At 48.1% G+C, this 16,059-nt stretch overlaps 1 protein-coding gene across 1 annotated transcript in view; it reads right to left on the reverse strand.

Moving 5' to 3' along the window:
- Fbln7 (fibulin 7) overlaps positions 1–16,059 on the reverse strand; it is a 31,767-nt gene that overhangs the window by 12,822 nt on the left and 2,886 nt on the right. Inside the window, exons 2-3 of the mRNA XM_055614927.1 lie at positions 6,526–6,685; positions 4,503–4,673 (exon numbers count right to left, since the gene is read on the reverse strand). Coding sequence (XP_055470902.1) covers positions 4,503–4,673; positions 6,526–6,685 — 331 coding nt within the window. The remainder of the gene's footprint in view (positions 1–4,502; positions 4,674–6,525; positions 6,686–16,059) is intronic.

Below are 16,059 nucleotides of genomic sequence, written 5' to 3' on the forward strand. Positions count from 1 at the left end.
CACTGGTCATGAGATCGCTGAGCTCCAGCCTGATGGAACTGTCTTGGCAGGAGAGGAGGCGCTCTGAAGACATTTGTAATCGCCAACCCCACCCCTACCCCTTGGCTCTCAGAGTACTAAGACAATGGACATCAAGAGTTGGAATTTTTCCAGAAATCTCATCCTGGGGGAAAGGAAAAGGCTAAAGTTTGGTGCCAGTGAGAGGAGGAACTTGTGTCCCAGAAAGAGATTGCAGACAGTTTTTTGTCGTTTGAGTGTGTGTGTTATACATGTGTGTATGTTAATGTAGGTGCATGGGGGGGGGGGTATTGCATGCCCGAACCATCATAACCATGACCAGTGGTCAACATTGTGTGCATTCTCTATTGCTGTCCATGTTTAATTTAGTTTGTGTGAATGGTGTTTTGTCTGCATGCATGTCTGTTCATTCTGTGTGTATCTGGTGCTATGGAGTGCAGAATAGAACATTGGCTCCCCTGGAGTTATAGACAGTTGTGAACTACCATACATGTGCTGGGAATCGAACTCAGGTCTTCTAGAAGAGCAGCAAGGGCCTTACCAGCTGAGCCATCATTCCAGTCCCTCCACCTGAGCTTTTGAGAACTCCCGGGGTTTTTCAAGTTAGCTAGACTAGCTGGCCAGCAGGTTCCAGGGGCCTGTCTCGCTCTCTGCCCCAACTGCAGTGATTTCAGGCACACACCATCATACCCTGCTTCTATGTGGGTGCTTTTGTGGGGGACCCAAGCTCAGGGCTTTAAGCCCTGCACAGCAAGTACTTTACCCACTGAGCCAGCTCCCTAGCCCCAGGAGTTCACGCAGGTTGACAAATTGTCACACCAGCTTCCCTGGAGACACTAAAGCCCAGATAAAGGTGATGGGCTATGCCACAGCTTGACGGTGGCTGCCCAGTCATGTCCTATCTTTAGATCTAAACCTCACCAGGACCCCAAAGATGGACTTGGTGAGGAGGTCACTGGACCTCTTTATTTGTCCTCTTCCCAGTGTGGCCACAATGACTAGATCCCTGTTTGCCATGATCACTTGTCTGCTTAGCTGGCCTGTCAAGGATGGGTGGGCAAGTGTAGGCTATTAAGGCTGCCAGGGTTCACTCAGGCTCTGACCAGAACAAGTCCTGTGGCACTAAGCCTCATTCACGCAATCAAGACTGTCACAGTCCCCGAGAAGATCCAATAGCAGGTCTCTGGCATTTCTTGGGAGGCCCTGGCTGAAGACAGCATCCATGAGTGCCAGTGTAGGAGAGCATGCCAACCTGGGGGAGGCTCAGCCTTGCAGCTTGTTGGTCCAGTTGGCTGTAGCATCCAAATAGTTTGTTCCATCAGTACAGGGTAAGCGCCCAGGTCCAGTTTATACTTAGTGAGATGGAAAATATCGAACATCTCATTTTGAAAAAAAAAATTAAAAAAAAATTTATTCACCTTATTCTAACCATCTCACAAATAAAGCAGCACACAGTTAGGCAGCCATTCAGACACTGGCTCAGTCCTGACTCCACCCATCTCTGTGAACTTCTATATAGCTAGAATGGCCACTCTGGAGCCATGGAGCCTCACTAAAACCTTCATTATTAATTACTTTGTTTATTATTTTATTTATTTAATGGTTCTAGCTACTTCAATATTGAGAAATTCGAATTCACTTATCCACTCCCAAAGATACATACCATACATACATGCATACATATATGACACACACATATATGTATATGTGTCTCTCTCTCTATATATATGTATCATATATATACACATATATATGTATATATACTTGATCACCTACTATTTGGGGGAAAGTTTGAAAATATTCACTTATGTTATGTTATGTTATGTTATGTTATGTTATGTTATGTTATGTTATGTTATGTTATGTTATGTTGTGTTGTGTTGTGTTGTGTTGTGTTGTGTTGTGTTAGGTTATGTTATGTTGTGTTGTGTTAGGTTATGTTGTGTTGTGTTGTGTTGTGTGCCTGAGTGTATGTCTGTGCACCATTTGTGTGCAGTGCCCACAGAGGCCAGAAAAGGGGTGTCAGCTCTCCTGGAACTGTCTGCTTTAAGAGCTCGGAGCCCTCTAATTCAACTGGACTGACTGGCCAGTGGACTCTGATGAGCCACTTGTCCCGTCTCACTCCAGTGCTGGGGTTACTGACACACACACACCATTGCACATGACCTTTATGTGGATGGTGGGGATCCAGGCTCAGGCACCGGAGGGTGTTGACAGCTGAACCCAGAGCCTTTGCAAGAACTTGCAACTGCTGCATCTTTTCTCCAGCCTCTTGGGGGAAAATAATATCTATTTATCTATTTATTTATTGTGTGTGTGTGTGTGTGTGTGTGTGTGTGCACACCCATCTGTGTGCCACCGTATGCTTGTGGGGGTCAGAGGAAAGCCTTTTTAGGAGCTGGTTCTCACCTTCTACTAAATGTAGGCTCCAGGGATTGAACTCAGTTCATCAGTCAAAAGTGCTGACTCCCTCCACCCACAGATACTCAGTCCAGGGACAACGTGGGGAAAGAAGAAGACCATGTCCACCCTGACATGGAGGACCACAGACAGACAGATGTCCGTGACAGGACAAGAGACAGAGAGATGTGGGCGCACATGCTACAGAACACAGACAGGCAGATCCGGCCGGAGGTGGCTAAGTCAATGGACCTGACCGTGCTGATGTAGACAGACCTAACGCAGAGAAAGAACCCACCAAGGGTCTGCAACTCGGCCTGGAAGTTAAGACTACAGATGCTCAGAGCAGGGAGAAGAACAGTCCCTGTGTTCGCACCTCCGATGGCATTTTGTCATCCGGAAGGTGTTTAAGGGGACGGAATTCTCTCCGAGTCGGGGTGAACAGCAGGCACTGGCATTTCTCCAGGTGTGTTTGTATGGTTCGTGGCTTTATCGCCCGGATGGCGTCTAGTTCAGTCTAAGAGCTCACACCTGGCAACCCTTTAGCTACCTTTCCTTCCAGGAGACGGGAAAGGGCGCCCTGGACCCCTGAGCGCCGCTGTGAAGGTCTCAGCTCCTCTTGTCAGTCATCTTGAGGTGCTGTGCTTTCTGAGGTCTCTTTGTTTTCAAGATTTTTAGGTACTCGGGGCTATTGATTGTAGCATATCAGCAGGGCTCTCGTTTACGTGCACAAGGCCCTTGGTTAAGTGCTTAGTACGCACCAGGGGTTTGAGACCAACACATAGAGGCCCTGCCTCAGGTGAATGCACACTCCACGCCCCCTCTCCACAGCGCTCTTGTATTTGTGTAAGAGTCATGCTCCCTTTAGCCCTGGCTGAAATCATTTTGCCTCAAGAGATGTTCCATGGATGCCTAAAAATGGCTGAGAGCCATGATTCTCTTTTCTTCGATTATGGTCTGCAGGCATTTGAAACACCCATAAACTATATGTGCTGAGCCTCAGTCTTCTCTATGTCAAACTGTTCTCAAGCCCAGCACAGACAAACCGTTTTTCCCCCCACTGACTGGAGAAGGCGTCTCCTGGAGCTGTCCATACCAAGTCCTAGCCTAGACCCTAAGGACAGCTGAAGACTTTCTTCTTCCCCATGAGCAGACTGCACCCCCAGGGCAGAGCAGCTGTCCCCTCCTCTAGTTCCTTCTCCATGTCAAGGCAGACCCACGCTCTGACATTGATAAGATCCAGTTGTTTTTCTTTTTCGTTTTTGAAGTCCAGGCTATAGTCCAGGCTAATTCAGGCAGCCTACCTGCCTCAGCCTCATAAGTGCTAGGATTCCAGTTGGAGACAATAAACCCAGCTATAAACCAGTCTTTTGTTTTTCTTTTCTTTCCTTTTTTCTTGCTTTTTTCTCTCCTCCTCCTCCTCCTCCTCCTCCTCCTCCTGTTCCTCCTCCTCCTTCTTTTGACACAGGGAGAGATCTACCTACCTCTACCTCCTGAGTGCTGGGGTTAAGTCTTGCACCACCACTGCCCAGCTGCACACCTTTAATCCCAGCACTCGGAAGGCAGGGCAGGCAGATCTCTTGAGTTTGAGGCCATCCTGGTCTACAGAGTGAGTTCCAAGACAGCCAGGGCTCTGAAGAGAAACCCTGCCTCTAAAATAGGAAAAAAAAAAAAATCTGCTCATGATGATGGAGACTAGTCAGGCCTGACATAGAGGCGAGGGAGCAGACACGTTCCCCTCCCTGGTTGTTGGCTGAGGGATGGCTGAAGAACCATGGGGATGGGAAGATGGCTCAGTGGATGCAATGTTTAGACTTTGGTAGCAGGCTTCTGTACTCCCAGCTCTACTCATGAGCTGAGAAGCAGAGACAGGCAAACCCTGGAAGTTTGCTGACCAGCTAGCCTGGCACACACAGTAGCAAACAACAAGAGGTCCTGTCTCATATGAGACTGAGGGCAAGGGCTGACACCTGGGGTTATCCTTTGACCACTGTGGCATGTATTCAGCTGAACTCAAACACAAGAAATGCACAAGTGTGTGTTGCATGTGTGTGTGTGGCGTGGTCAGGGCAGAATGGCCTTACCTCTGCAGTGGGGCTGCTCGCCGGTCCATGTGCCATTAGCCAGACATACCACGCTGCTGGGCCCAACCAGCCGGAATCCAGGATTGCAGGTGAAATGGACTTCGTGGTCTACTAAGTACTTGCTTCCAAACTTCTTGCCGTCAGGAGGGTCGTCCAGAGCGGGGCAGGAAACTGTAAGGAGAAGAGGAGGGATTAGGAGACCTGCCACTGAGCAACAGTGGAATCATGGATGTCATCCACAAGACCTCTCTCTCTGTTGAGTGACTGCTGCAGGCTGGACATGGCCCTGGGCTTTCTAAATGCCACATCTCAGGAAACTCTTCCAGTCTTCTTGGAGATGAATAGAGCGCGCTGTTGGCCTAGTGAAAGCTGAGGAGAGTGGGGCTCAGAGACACAGAGGGTTGTGTGTGCAGTGTCTCAACGAGTGTGAGACTGGAGAAGGCACCACTCACTGTCTCTGCCTTCCTCTTTTCTCCAGACTGCTGGTGTCCTAAGTCTCCTGAACAGGCTCAGCCTACCTCCAGGCCAGACCCTTTGTTCTGTTCTTCAGGTCTCCATTCAAAACGCCAGACAGATCCCTGGCAGATAGTACGCATCTCTGTCCCCAGGTCACTTTCCTCTTAGCATCTGTGACTACTGCAGTGTGCCTAAACGTTTGCTGTTCATGTTCTCTGCCTTAATGAAATCTGGCCTGTGGTCTTTCTGTATCCCCAGCCCCAACCAAGAGCTTGGCACACAGAGTATGTTCTATAAATGAGCCTTGAAAGAAACGTGATTTCCCGAACCTCTGATGAAATCCTTCTCTGGGAAATGTTACCTCGCATAACAAAGGAGACCATAAGAAAATGGAGCTTCGCTTCGGGGTGCAATGATGGCAGATATCCCATGGGCTCCCATCTCCTGTCCCCTGTGCCCCTAGGCCAGGAGAAACCCATTGCCCACATCTAGGCCTATCGGGTGTGAAAGATGTCACCAGGAAAACATGCCCCAGTGTTAGAGCTCTCCCTTAGTAGAGGAAACTGAAATGTCCCATCGTACCCCAGACAAGCGGGACTTGCCCTTGAAACTCTTCTCCCCATCCATACTGGACGGACTCCCAGGAGAATGAATCTTCAGGCATGATAAGCCAGAACCATGCTGGTTCGTGAAAAATGAATACCTGCTGTAAGTGCAGTGTGCTTGGTAGGTCAGGGTGGAAGGATGTGCCTGTGTGGAGGCCATATGTGGGAAGCATCCGGGCCTTCCAGTCTGAAAAATAGGCCATTACACTAAAAATAAAAACAGGACCAAAAGCAAGACCAGGGTTGACTATGCCCTCTGGGAGGTGAGGTGACATCACCCACACTTGCAGAGTGATGTTTTTGACAATTCTGTGGGAATCACAGAATTGTAGCTATGTAGTTCTTAAGCCTAGATTAAAGGTACGAGAAGAAATGAACTGGGTGTGGTGACAAACCAGTTACTGGGAGGCAGAGGTGGTAGGATTTTGAGTTCCAGGCCAGCCTGAGCTATATATTGAGATCCTGTCTTGAAACAACAAAACCAAAACCCAGGCCTGGAAATGCAAACCATAATTCCAGCACTTGGGAGGCAGAGGCCGGAGCATCAGGAGTTCAAGATTATCCTTGGCCACACAGCAAGTTTGAATCCAAGTGATGTGCTAATCTGAGCTATGTAAGATTAAAAACAAAACAAGGGGCTGAGTGGGTGGTTCAGTGGTTATGGATGCCTGCTGCTCCTGCAGAGGACCAAGGCTCCAGTGCCTTCCTCTGGCCTCCGTGGGTACAAGCACACACGTGCATACACAGAGACACACATAAGCAAATCATAAAAATAAAAATAAAAAAAACTGGAAATAGCTGACTGTCAAATGTAGGGGAGAGGCATAATCTTCTTAAAGCGCGCGCGCGCACACACACACACACACACACACACACACACACACACACACAGCAAACTGGATGTGGAGCGTTGCAGGGAGGGTTCTTGAGTGCAGTTCTTGGCCTGAAGGTTTGGGACCCACCTGGAGGGGCATCTGGGGCCACTTTGATAACAGAGTTTTGCAGCGCGGTGAGCCGGCTCTTCATGCTCCGGATGCCTTCCGCGAAGCGGGTCTCCTGGCCCTTCAGCAGCTGTTGCAGTTGGCGGATGGTTGTGAGGAGCTGCTGTTTGTTGAGACAGCTCTGGGGAGAGGAGAGACCACCGTGGCTGGCCCCATCCTACTGTCAGGCTCCGTGCCTGCAGAAGTCTGCAAGGGCGCCAAACTCTCTGGCACCTTGTAGAGCATCTTGATAGAGCGGCCTCCCGGAGGCACCCCGCCTCCAGAGACCGCATCTCAGTGGTTCCCAACCTGTGGGTCTCGACCCCTCAGGAGTTGAATGGCCTTTTGCAGGAGTCGACTAAGACCATCTGCATGTCAGATATTTACAATTCATAGCAATAGCAACATTACAGTTATGAAATAGCAACAAAAAGAATCTTATGGTTGGGGTCACCACCACATGAGGAACTGTATCCAGGGGCAGCAGCGCTGGGAAGGACTGAGAACCACTGCTCTACCTGGACAACAGCATCTGCCGGGTTAAGTTGCTAGTGACAGCCCAAGTACATGTATCATAGCCCCAATTCACCCCAAGGCAGAAAGAATTGATGGCTAACTGACTAGGTGGTTTAAACAACCATTTGAACCCAAAGGCTCTTATAATGACTGGTCTGTCACTCCAAAAGACACACACATTCCTCCCGACTCTAAGTTAAGCCTCTGAATTCCGGCCGGGGTGAAATTTTCCTTTCTTTCTCCATCAGACACTTTGAAAAACAAAAGAACAGTGGCAGGCAGCGAGGTCTGGTGGGGTTCCTACACTTTTAAAAATGTAACAAGTCAAATAAAGGGAAACTGGAATAAAGAAGTGTTCAGTGCAGTCAATTTTCAGTTTTGACTGTTTTTAATAGCCTTAAAAAAAAAAGGAAAAGGGAATTGTACTCAACATTGACAAAGAGTGTCTGACTTAAAGTAACATAAACGTCATGCTGGATGATAAACATTGCAAGGGTTCCTTTCCGTCTCTATTGCTTTTAAGAGTCAGGACACCAGAGGGATGACTCAGTGGCTAAGAGTGCTTTCTTCTCTCACAGAGGACCCGAATTTAATTTCCAGCACCCATAAGGAGCAGCTTGCAACTGCTTGGGAACTCCGGGGGATCTTCCAGATTCTGAGGTCATCTGCCCTTACACATTCCCATACTGGTCACCCCCCATTCCCAGTTGTGTGTACACAATTGCATACAAACACACACATGCACAAACATACACATCCCTTACACACATCTACAGATAGTTGAAATAGAAGAAATCTTAAGGAGAAAAGAGCTGGGAAGAGGAGAGTGGGGTGGAGCAAGGCGAAGGAATATCCAGCAAGGAAAGAGGACCTTAACTTTGGGTAGCTGATTCTGTGCTAAGGTCATTCTCATTCACTTGGGAACTGTGTGTCCCGAAGCATAATCTGACTGACCTGGATTGTTGTTCTTGCAAGAGAGGAAAAGCAATACATCAACTTTGTGATGATGCATGTTTTAGGAGTATGGATCATCGTTTGTTTTTTCTTTTTTTCACTGAGTATCAGTTGTGTGTATTGTAGTGTGTGTATTTGTAAGTGGAATCATGTCCTAAATGGTATTGACACAAGCTGCAAAAGACATCCATTTTCCAGGGGCCTCAGCACCTTGGAGTTTCCAATAAAAGCATGACTTGTGGACTAGATTCAATGGACACTTGACAAATATGAGTTCCCAGTTGCCCTTGGAACTCGTGTGCTGTGTGAATATGTTCATGCCTGTGGCTGTGTGTGCGCAAGGGGCTGTATGTTGATATTTAGGTCTTCCTCAGTTGCTCTCTCAGTGACCCTAGAGCTCACTGATTCCAGTACACCAGCTGGCCAGCAAGCTCCAGGGACTCTCCGGTCTACCCAGCTTTGAGCTTACAGACTCGTTAGCTTCTTACGAGGCTGCGGGAAGCCTGAACTCAAGCCCTCATGTTTGTGCTGTGATCTTTACCCGTATCTCCAGCCCCACGTATAAGCTTTATAATTAAAAGGATTGTGTAAAAGCCAGTGTGGCAGTTGGGCAGCTGAGGTATGTGGCCCCCGCAGCCTGGGCAGTGTCCAGCCTCTCAGTAGAGCTGCTGTGGCCACAACGGGCCACTCTCCCAGAGAGACTGCCAGGCCGCCGCACCTCAGAGTTTTCACCAAACGCATGACTCATGGGCTAGATTCAATGGATCCTTTTGACAAAATCGAGTTCCCAGCTGCCCCTGGAACGTGCTATCCCACAGGGGTTCCTTGGCCTCCACCATAACCGAGGCCTGAGGAGGCAGAGCCCGAAAGGCCACTTCTGGAAAGAGGAGTTTGTTTTTTCTACTTCCTCCACTGCTGTTGGCCATCCTTCCACACGAAGTCCCGGGAACCCGGTGATGACCGGTTCTTACCTGCCTAGCTTTGCATGGCCAGTCCATCCAGACCTGAGCTCCCACGCCTATCTTCCCGTGCTAGAAAGAAGACGGATGTCTTTGTGGCTTGTGTCCATTCCATTTGGGACGTGATTCCGCTTACAAAGACACGATTCTCTTCTCAGACACTGCTTTGGCTGGCAGCCATGTGTGGAGAAGGCAGCCTCTATTTGTGCTCATTATTAGGATTATTTTTTTTTAGTCCCCATGTCACACAGAAGCGGAAAGGCAAGTGGGTTGACCAAAATCCTGTAGGCTGGGAGTGGTAGAATCTGGGCACCTGTGACTTCCGACCTGCAAGGCGAAGCCTCATCTGTTCTCACATAACTTTATATGGTGGGGTCTCCTTGAGGCATTTGCACCAGGAATTGACACCCCTGGCGTGGGTTTTTTAACTCCTAAAAAGTTGGAGATCTGACGAAGGAAACAGGAAGTGTTAGCCTTAGGAGGTAACCCTCATCTCACAGATGTCAGCTCATGACACCTGGGAGAGAGCTTCCTGGGCCAAGGGAGACCCAAGGGCTCAGTATTAGAAGAGCTGGCAATGCCAAAGGCCTTGTTGGGAAGGGCAAACACATGGGAGCCTGCAGTGGAGCCCCAGGGCTCCAGGAAGTAAGACAGGAGGAGAGTGTACATGTGAGGGGGGGGGAAGGCCCATGTGGCCATTGGGCAGCAGGTTTCTCTAACCTCTATGCTGCCCCTAAGGAAAACGGATACCAGAAGCTTTATCCCTCCAGCTGTCACTGGGGTGAGACCCACCTAGCAGCCTCAGGCTGCGTTGACACAGATGGGAAAATGGAGCCAACTGAAAGGTTTGTTGAGGATGAGGAAGGCTGGAAGGCTTTCTCCGACCCACCCCTGTCTGACCTGTCTCAGGGAGTGCTCTTGGCAAGCTACCCTGCCAGATGAGGGGCAGGAGTTGAGCAAACGAATGCCTTCCTGGGGAAGTCTCGGGCTCCTCACTGCAGCTGCCGCTAACTGGGCAGGTCTCTGATCCCCAAGTGCTGGGCGTGGAGCTGGTGGGAGCCAGGCTCGGAATCTGCTGCCCCAGTGCAGAACTAAGCCCACCCGACACTGGGGCAATGAGACTGGAACCCCTGTTCAACCTGTGCAAGTGCCCAAGAGGTCTGGCTTGTGGGGAGGAGTGGGTCATGCCCAGATGGTCCCCATTTTCAAACTGAGACAGTATTTATCATCTTACTTGATCAGAGAGAGCATCCAACTTGAAAAACAATTCAAAACACAAAACTAATCCAAACAGAGACACCAGTGTTAACCTCCTACTCCATGTTACTTTATGAGCCAGACCCCCACATGATCTAGCCAGGCTAGATCACCACGAATGCGCACCTTCAATATCACCATGAGACTCTATTGTCAGTTCTTCCTTCTGTTGGGTGTCATGTTACTTTCACATCAGTGGACACAACATGTCTAATTCTGGATCTCAACTTCACTTCCATTCTTCTGTGGACTTTTTTTTTTTTTTTTGTTTCTGTTTTTGTTTTAGCCTGGAGGGGGTTTTTGTTTTGTTTTAGCCTCCATCTCTTCTGCATCCCTGCTCATAGCATAAGTACCTGAGGCATGAGAATAGAGCATTTCCTTCTTCTCAAGTACAACCTTTGCTGAGGTAGCTTGAGGAGCTGCCGAAAGCACGAGGCAAGCCTGCGAGACCGCAAAAGGCTGACGGGCCAGGCCTCACGGGAAGATCCCAGACTCCAGCTGTGCAAGGTGAGCCAAGGCGTCCCTCAACCTTCTGCAACAGACCTCCCGTTCTGAAGGGAAAATTCAGCAAGGCTGTGACTAGGCATAGGGCAACCTCGGTCAGGGCTGCAGGAGGCCCCCACACCCCAGGAAGGGTAAAGGAACCAGCTCTGTCTGGACCTGATTCCACAGGCTTCTCACGGGACCCTCAGTGCCTCGTTTTTTTGTTTGTTTTTAATCTTTATCTTGAAGAGAATCCCCTCGGTTGATTTACGTATCTGTCCCCGACTATTCAGGCTGGAAGGGCAGGATGGTGGTCCAGCTCTTAACTAGCAAATGCTAGGTCATTAGTTCGATCGCCACAGAAACAAAAAGAAAAACCAAAACAATGCAAAAATCTCAGGCTACACATCTAGCTTATGACATTGACAAGAAGCTGTAGGAAACTTAACTAGTTATTTTAATAACATCTAAGGTAAAACCAAGATGGTCAGGGAAATTTTTCCATTTCTGAGAGAGTAAAAAGACCAGAAGCTATCTTTTCTTTTCTTTCTTTCTTTCTTTTTTTTTCTGTCTTTCTCTTTTGGGTCAGGATTTCTCTGGATAGCCCTGCCTCTGCCTCCCGAGTGCTGGGGTTAAAGGTGTGGGGCGCCACACCTGGCTTGGCGTTTCTCATTCTTGCTCCGCCACTCTCAAAAGAGACAGCACTTCGCCTGGTTCAAACTCAGACTCAGGGCCGAGAGGGTTGCAGCCTTCAGCAAGGAGCGGGGTCCTATCATCAGCATTCCCAGGCATAGATGGCTCTGGAACATGACGTCAGTGCTAAGAGCTGGGCGTAGGAGCCAGAGGTTCTAGAGAGTGATGAGAGTAGAGGCGGCTTACCTAGCACCCAGGTGATATGCATCTGTACCCTACAGTATGACACACACACACAGACACTCCATCTCTCCCATCCTCCTCAGGGAAGTCCTTGTAGTTGTCACCCTTTCGTAGTTGTCTCTCTCACATCTCCTCAAAGCCCCTCAGAGCTTGTCGTGTTCCCCTTTCTTTGAGAACCAAGCAAGAGAGACAGATACACTTTATACACACGAAGATCCCACCAGTGGAGCGAGGGCCACAGCTAAGGATGGTGCGTCACTCCAAGATAACCTGTCCTCACCCCAGAACTCTGTGGGCCTAGCCCTTCCCACCCCCTCCAGGCCTCCTTGCTGTTGGGCTCAATGAAGTCAAGATCCCAAGCCTGCTGTCAAGACTCCCACAGGCAGGGCATGTTGGGTGAGTTGTGGACGGTCCTTGACGCTTTGCTTTACCCAGCTGAGGGGACCCCTTCACGGTGCTGACTCGTCTTAGCGTGGTAACAACCTCCACAGTCACCTTGCCCATACAGCCTTGAGGGGCCACAGATGACCCCTCCGACTGGGAGGGCCTGCCTTGCCTGCTGCTCCCTCCTCGGCCACAGCTATGTGTCAAGTCAGCATATTCTCAGCGGAAACACAGATGTTTTGATGCCTTTAGGTCTCAGAGAGGACAGAGTGGACTTGCCAACTCGGGCTTGCTGAGCCAAGGCTCGAGGCCCTCGGCATTAAGTCATGGCGAAATTCGTGCATGTGCTTTTCTCTAGAGCTTTACTTTCAGATCCAGTCAAGGGCTGTAACTCCTGCTCTGAGCACGCACAGGCAAGAGCAGAGAAAGTTCAAGGCGTCACCCTAGGCACTGCCCACGGTCCCTGCATTAGTCAGGGCTCCCCAGAGAAGCAGAGGCAACAGAAAATAAACTTGGCCCCCATAATTAATATACTAGGATGTAATTAATATGTAAGACACAACATACATATTTGATACATCATATTTTTTTGTTAAGATTTATTTGATGTGTGTAGGCATTTGCCAGTATGTATGTTGTACACCAAAAAGCATGCAGTGTCTGCGGAGGCCAGAGGAGGGAGTTGGAACTGGAGTTACAGATGGTTGGGAGCCACCATATGGATGCTGGGAACTGAACCCAGGTCCTCTGCAAGAGCAGCCGGTGGTCTTAACACTGAGCCAAGTCTCCAGCCCTGGTATATATCGTGTGTGTGGTACCAGAGATGGAATCTACACCCTGGAGACAAGTGTCTACCACAGAGCCACAAACACAGCCTGCAGTTTTAGTATGTCCCCTGCTGGCTGTTGGCGATTTTATATTCAAACCAAAACCTTCCTTCTGTTTTCTCAAACAGTCATGGAAACAGTGACAGTGACTTTTCCTGTTTCTCTCTCACCACTCAGCAAGCTGTGTGGCAGACAGCAGGAGCCAGTCCGTCCTGCTCTCTGTGACATGTGCTAAAGGCATACCATATGTCTTTTCTTCTATGCATTTTCTCCTTGTATTGTCCCGAGAGATTCAAACATCTGTTGTCGTCACTATTCCGAGAAGGAAACTGGGTCACAAAGGGCAGACAGATGCCCCAGGTACAGCCAGGAAAAAGCTGAGCAGGACGAGACCTGGGCCAAACACAGGGAGTCTATCCCACCTGGGCCCTGCTGCCTTTTGTGATGGTGCCTGTCCTGCCAGCTAGCTAGGCTCCCAGGCCGTAGTCAGCAATGTGCATCCTTTTCATGAAGTTAGGGATAGATGCTCCAGGGTGATACTGGCACAGTCAGGTGACACCAGCACATTAATAGATTTTTACACTACATTGTAAATGACTGTACTTCTCTACAACAAATATTTTTCTCTCCCTTCATCCTTCCTTCCCTCCATCCTTTCTTCCCTCAAAAAAGTATATGCAGTTGTGCATACTTATAATCCCAGTACTCAGGAAGCAGAGGCAGGAGGATTGCTTTTAGTTAGGGGCTTGCCTGGTCTACATAATGAGGTACTGGCCTGCCAAGATAACAAGATCCTATACTTATTTTATTTATTATTTTAGGTGTCGTGTTTTTATTTTATTTTATTTTAAGTCCTAAGAGTTACTGAGAGCATAAAAGGTTGTGGGAGAGAATGTGAAAAGATATAAAAGTTTTATCCACTCAGAATGTCTGCCATTGTCCCCAGAGCCCTGGGGCTGTACAAGCTGCCCCTTTACACTTCCAGATCACAGTCTCAGCATGTATTAGTCTGAGGTAGAAGACTTACAAGTTTGAGACCAGAATGGGCCACAAAAACCCCATCTCATAAGTTTAAAATGTGTGTGTTGGCAATGACGTGATCAATGGGGCAAATGACCAACGGGCAGGTTCAAGCAAGCACATCGGGCCGAGGCAGTGCCCAGATAGTGAAGGAAGTGGTATCATAGATATCTTGACTCGGTGAACCAAGGCAGACCATGCTCAGGACCTCAAAATGTTCATGAGAGCAGAGAGGCCTTGTCCTCAAGTCCCTAGGTCAGCAGGCAGGTCCCTATCAAACCAATGCAGAGAGCCTCCAAAGAGAGATCCTGGGTGAATGGCTTATAGGAAAGATCAATACAAAGTCATCACGGCAACGTCCATGACAGACTCAGCTGAGGGAGAAAACATGCCAGAAAACTCCGAAGGTTAGACAAGACAGGAGGTTGATCACAATAGACTACCCGGCCCTGTGGTGATCCATGGAACAAATGCCCACCGCTGGAGACACAGCCTTTTAGACATAGGGAGTGGCCTCCTGGAGAGGTGGTGGGGACAGCAATGCTTTCAAACGTTCTCTGTCCTGTGAGCTTGCTCTGGGAGTTCTAGACATAAATGTCAAACTGCCTCCCGTGTGCGGGGACCACCAGAAGGCCGCCCCACCTGCCTGGCACTTCTGTGGACTCAGGATCTGAATTTCTGTCATCGCACTTGTGAGCAAGTTCTTTACCCACTGAGCCATCTCTCCAACCCGATTAAAAGCATTTTAAATGAGCCCAAATTAGAATAATTAGACCCAATTCTAAAAAAAGCAAGTTTCTGATAAACTAAAAAACACTGATGGTTAAAAAAAAAAATCAAGTACTATCTAAGCAAATGGGAAGACATACTTTATTCACACGTCGGAAGGCTCTTTGCCCCATAATTGATCTATAAATATAACACAACAGCAATCAAAATTGCAGTAGGATTTTTTATGTATAAAGAAGAGCTCATTCTAAACATTTTAAAGATTTTGTTGTGTTTATTTACACACTCTGTGTGCATGTGCGTGCACATTTGCACACAGATGCCACGCATGTGCGGCTGAGATCAGAAGCCAGTTTTTAGGAGTCAGTTCCCGCCTTCCCCAGTCTGGGTACCAGAAATCAAACTCACGTTGTCAGGCTTGGTATCCAGTGCCTCTACCCGCTGACCCACCATTGACCCTCACCACAAACTGTTAATGAAAAAAACAAGGAAACTAGAATAATCAAAACAATTTGGCCACAATTTACATGCCTGTAATCCCAGCACTCAGGGAGGTAGAGGCAGGTGGATCGCTGTGAGGTCAAGGCTAGCCTCCTCTACAAAGGGAGTCCAGGACAGCCAAAGCTACAAAGGGAAACACTGTCTCAAAAACAAACAAAAGATAGATAGAAAGAAAGAAAGAAAGAAAGAAAGAAAGAAAGAAAGAAAGAAAGAAAGAAAGAAAGGTGATAATAAAGGTGAAAAACTCACTTTCTCCATTAATAAATTTCTAGTAGCATACACATGAGCACACACACATGCACAAACAGGAAGTGAATAAACAAATTTTTGAAAAAGATAGTATACTATTGATGCATGCATAATCCTATGTTCATGAAAGGTTTGGCTTTTGACTGTTGCCTAGGCAACTCAATGATAACTTAGTGGCATTTTTATAGACACTATGGGAAGAATTGAGTATCTATATTTAAATCCCATGCTATTAAGAAAAGCTCAAAATGGCAAAGCTATGAACATTTTAGATGAAAACAGGAGAGAAATGCTTTGGCTCTGGGATTAGACCAAAGGTTCTTAAATTTGATTACTAAAATTCTGGCCAATAAATATGTCTTTATTAAACTTTGGTCCACCAAAGACACTCAGCGGGTGTGGTTGTGCACATCTGATCTCAGCGTGTGGGAGGTGGAGACAGTCAGGGTTAGGAGGTCAGGTCTAACCTTAGGAGCCAGCCTGGGCTACACAAGACCTCATCTTTGAAAGAAAAAGAAAAAAAAAAACAGTTCAAGGAAGCTACGCACTGAGAAAATATTTTTAGCTCACTTGTTTTTAGAATCTGTAAAGGAGAGCTCCAAACTGAACAAGAATGAGGACAATCCATTTTAAATCCAGGCAAGGTGGGCAAGGCCGCTCTTGACCATAGCCCAGGCTACTGGGGGTGCTGAGGTGAGAAGGACACTTGAGCCCACCAACTGGACATGACTTCCATCTCACAAACAGAACCAAAAGGGAGA

Source organism: Psammomys obesus, unplaced genomic scaffold (genome assembly GCF_907164565.1).
Source record: "Psammomys obesus unplaced genomic scaffold, mPsaObe1.curated_primary_1811, whole genome shotgun sequence".
NCBI lineage: Eukaryota > Metazoa > Chordata > Mammalia > Rodentia > Muridae > Psammomys > Psammomys obesus.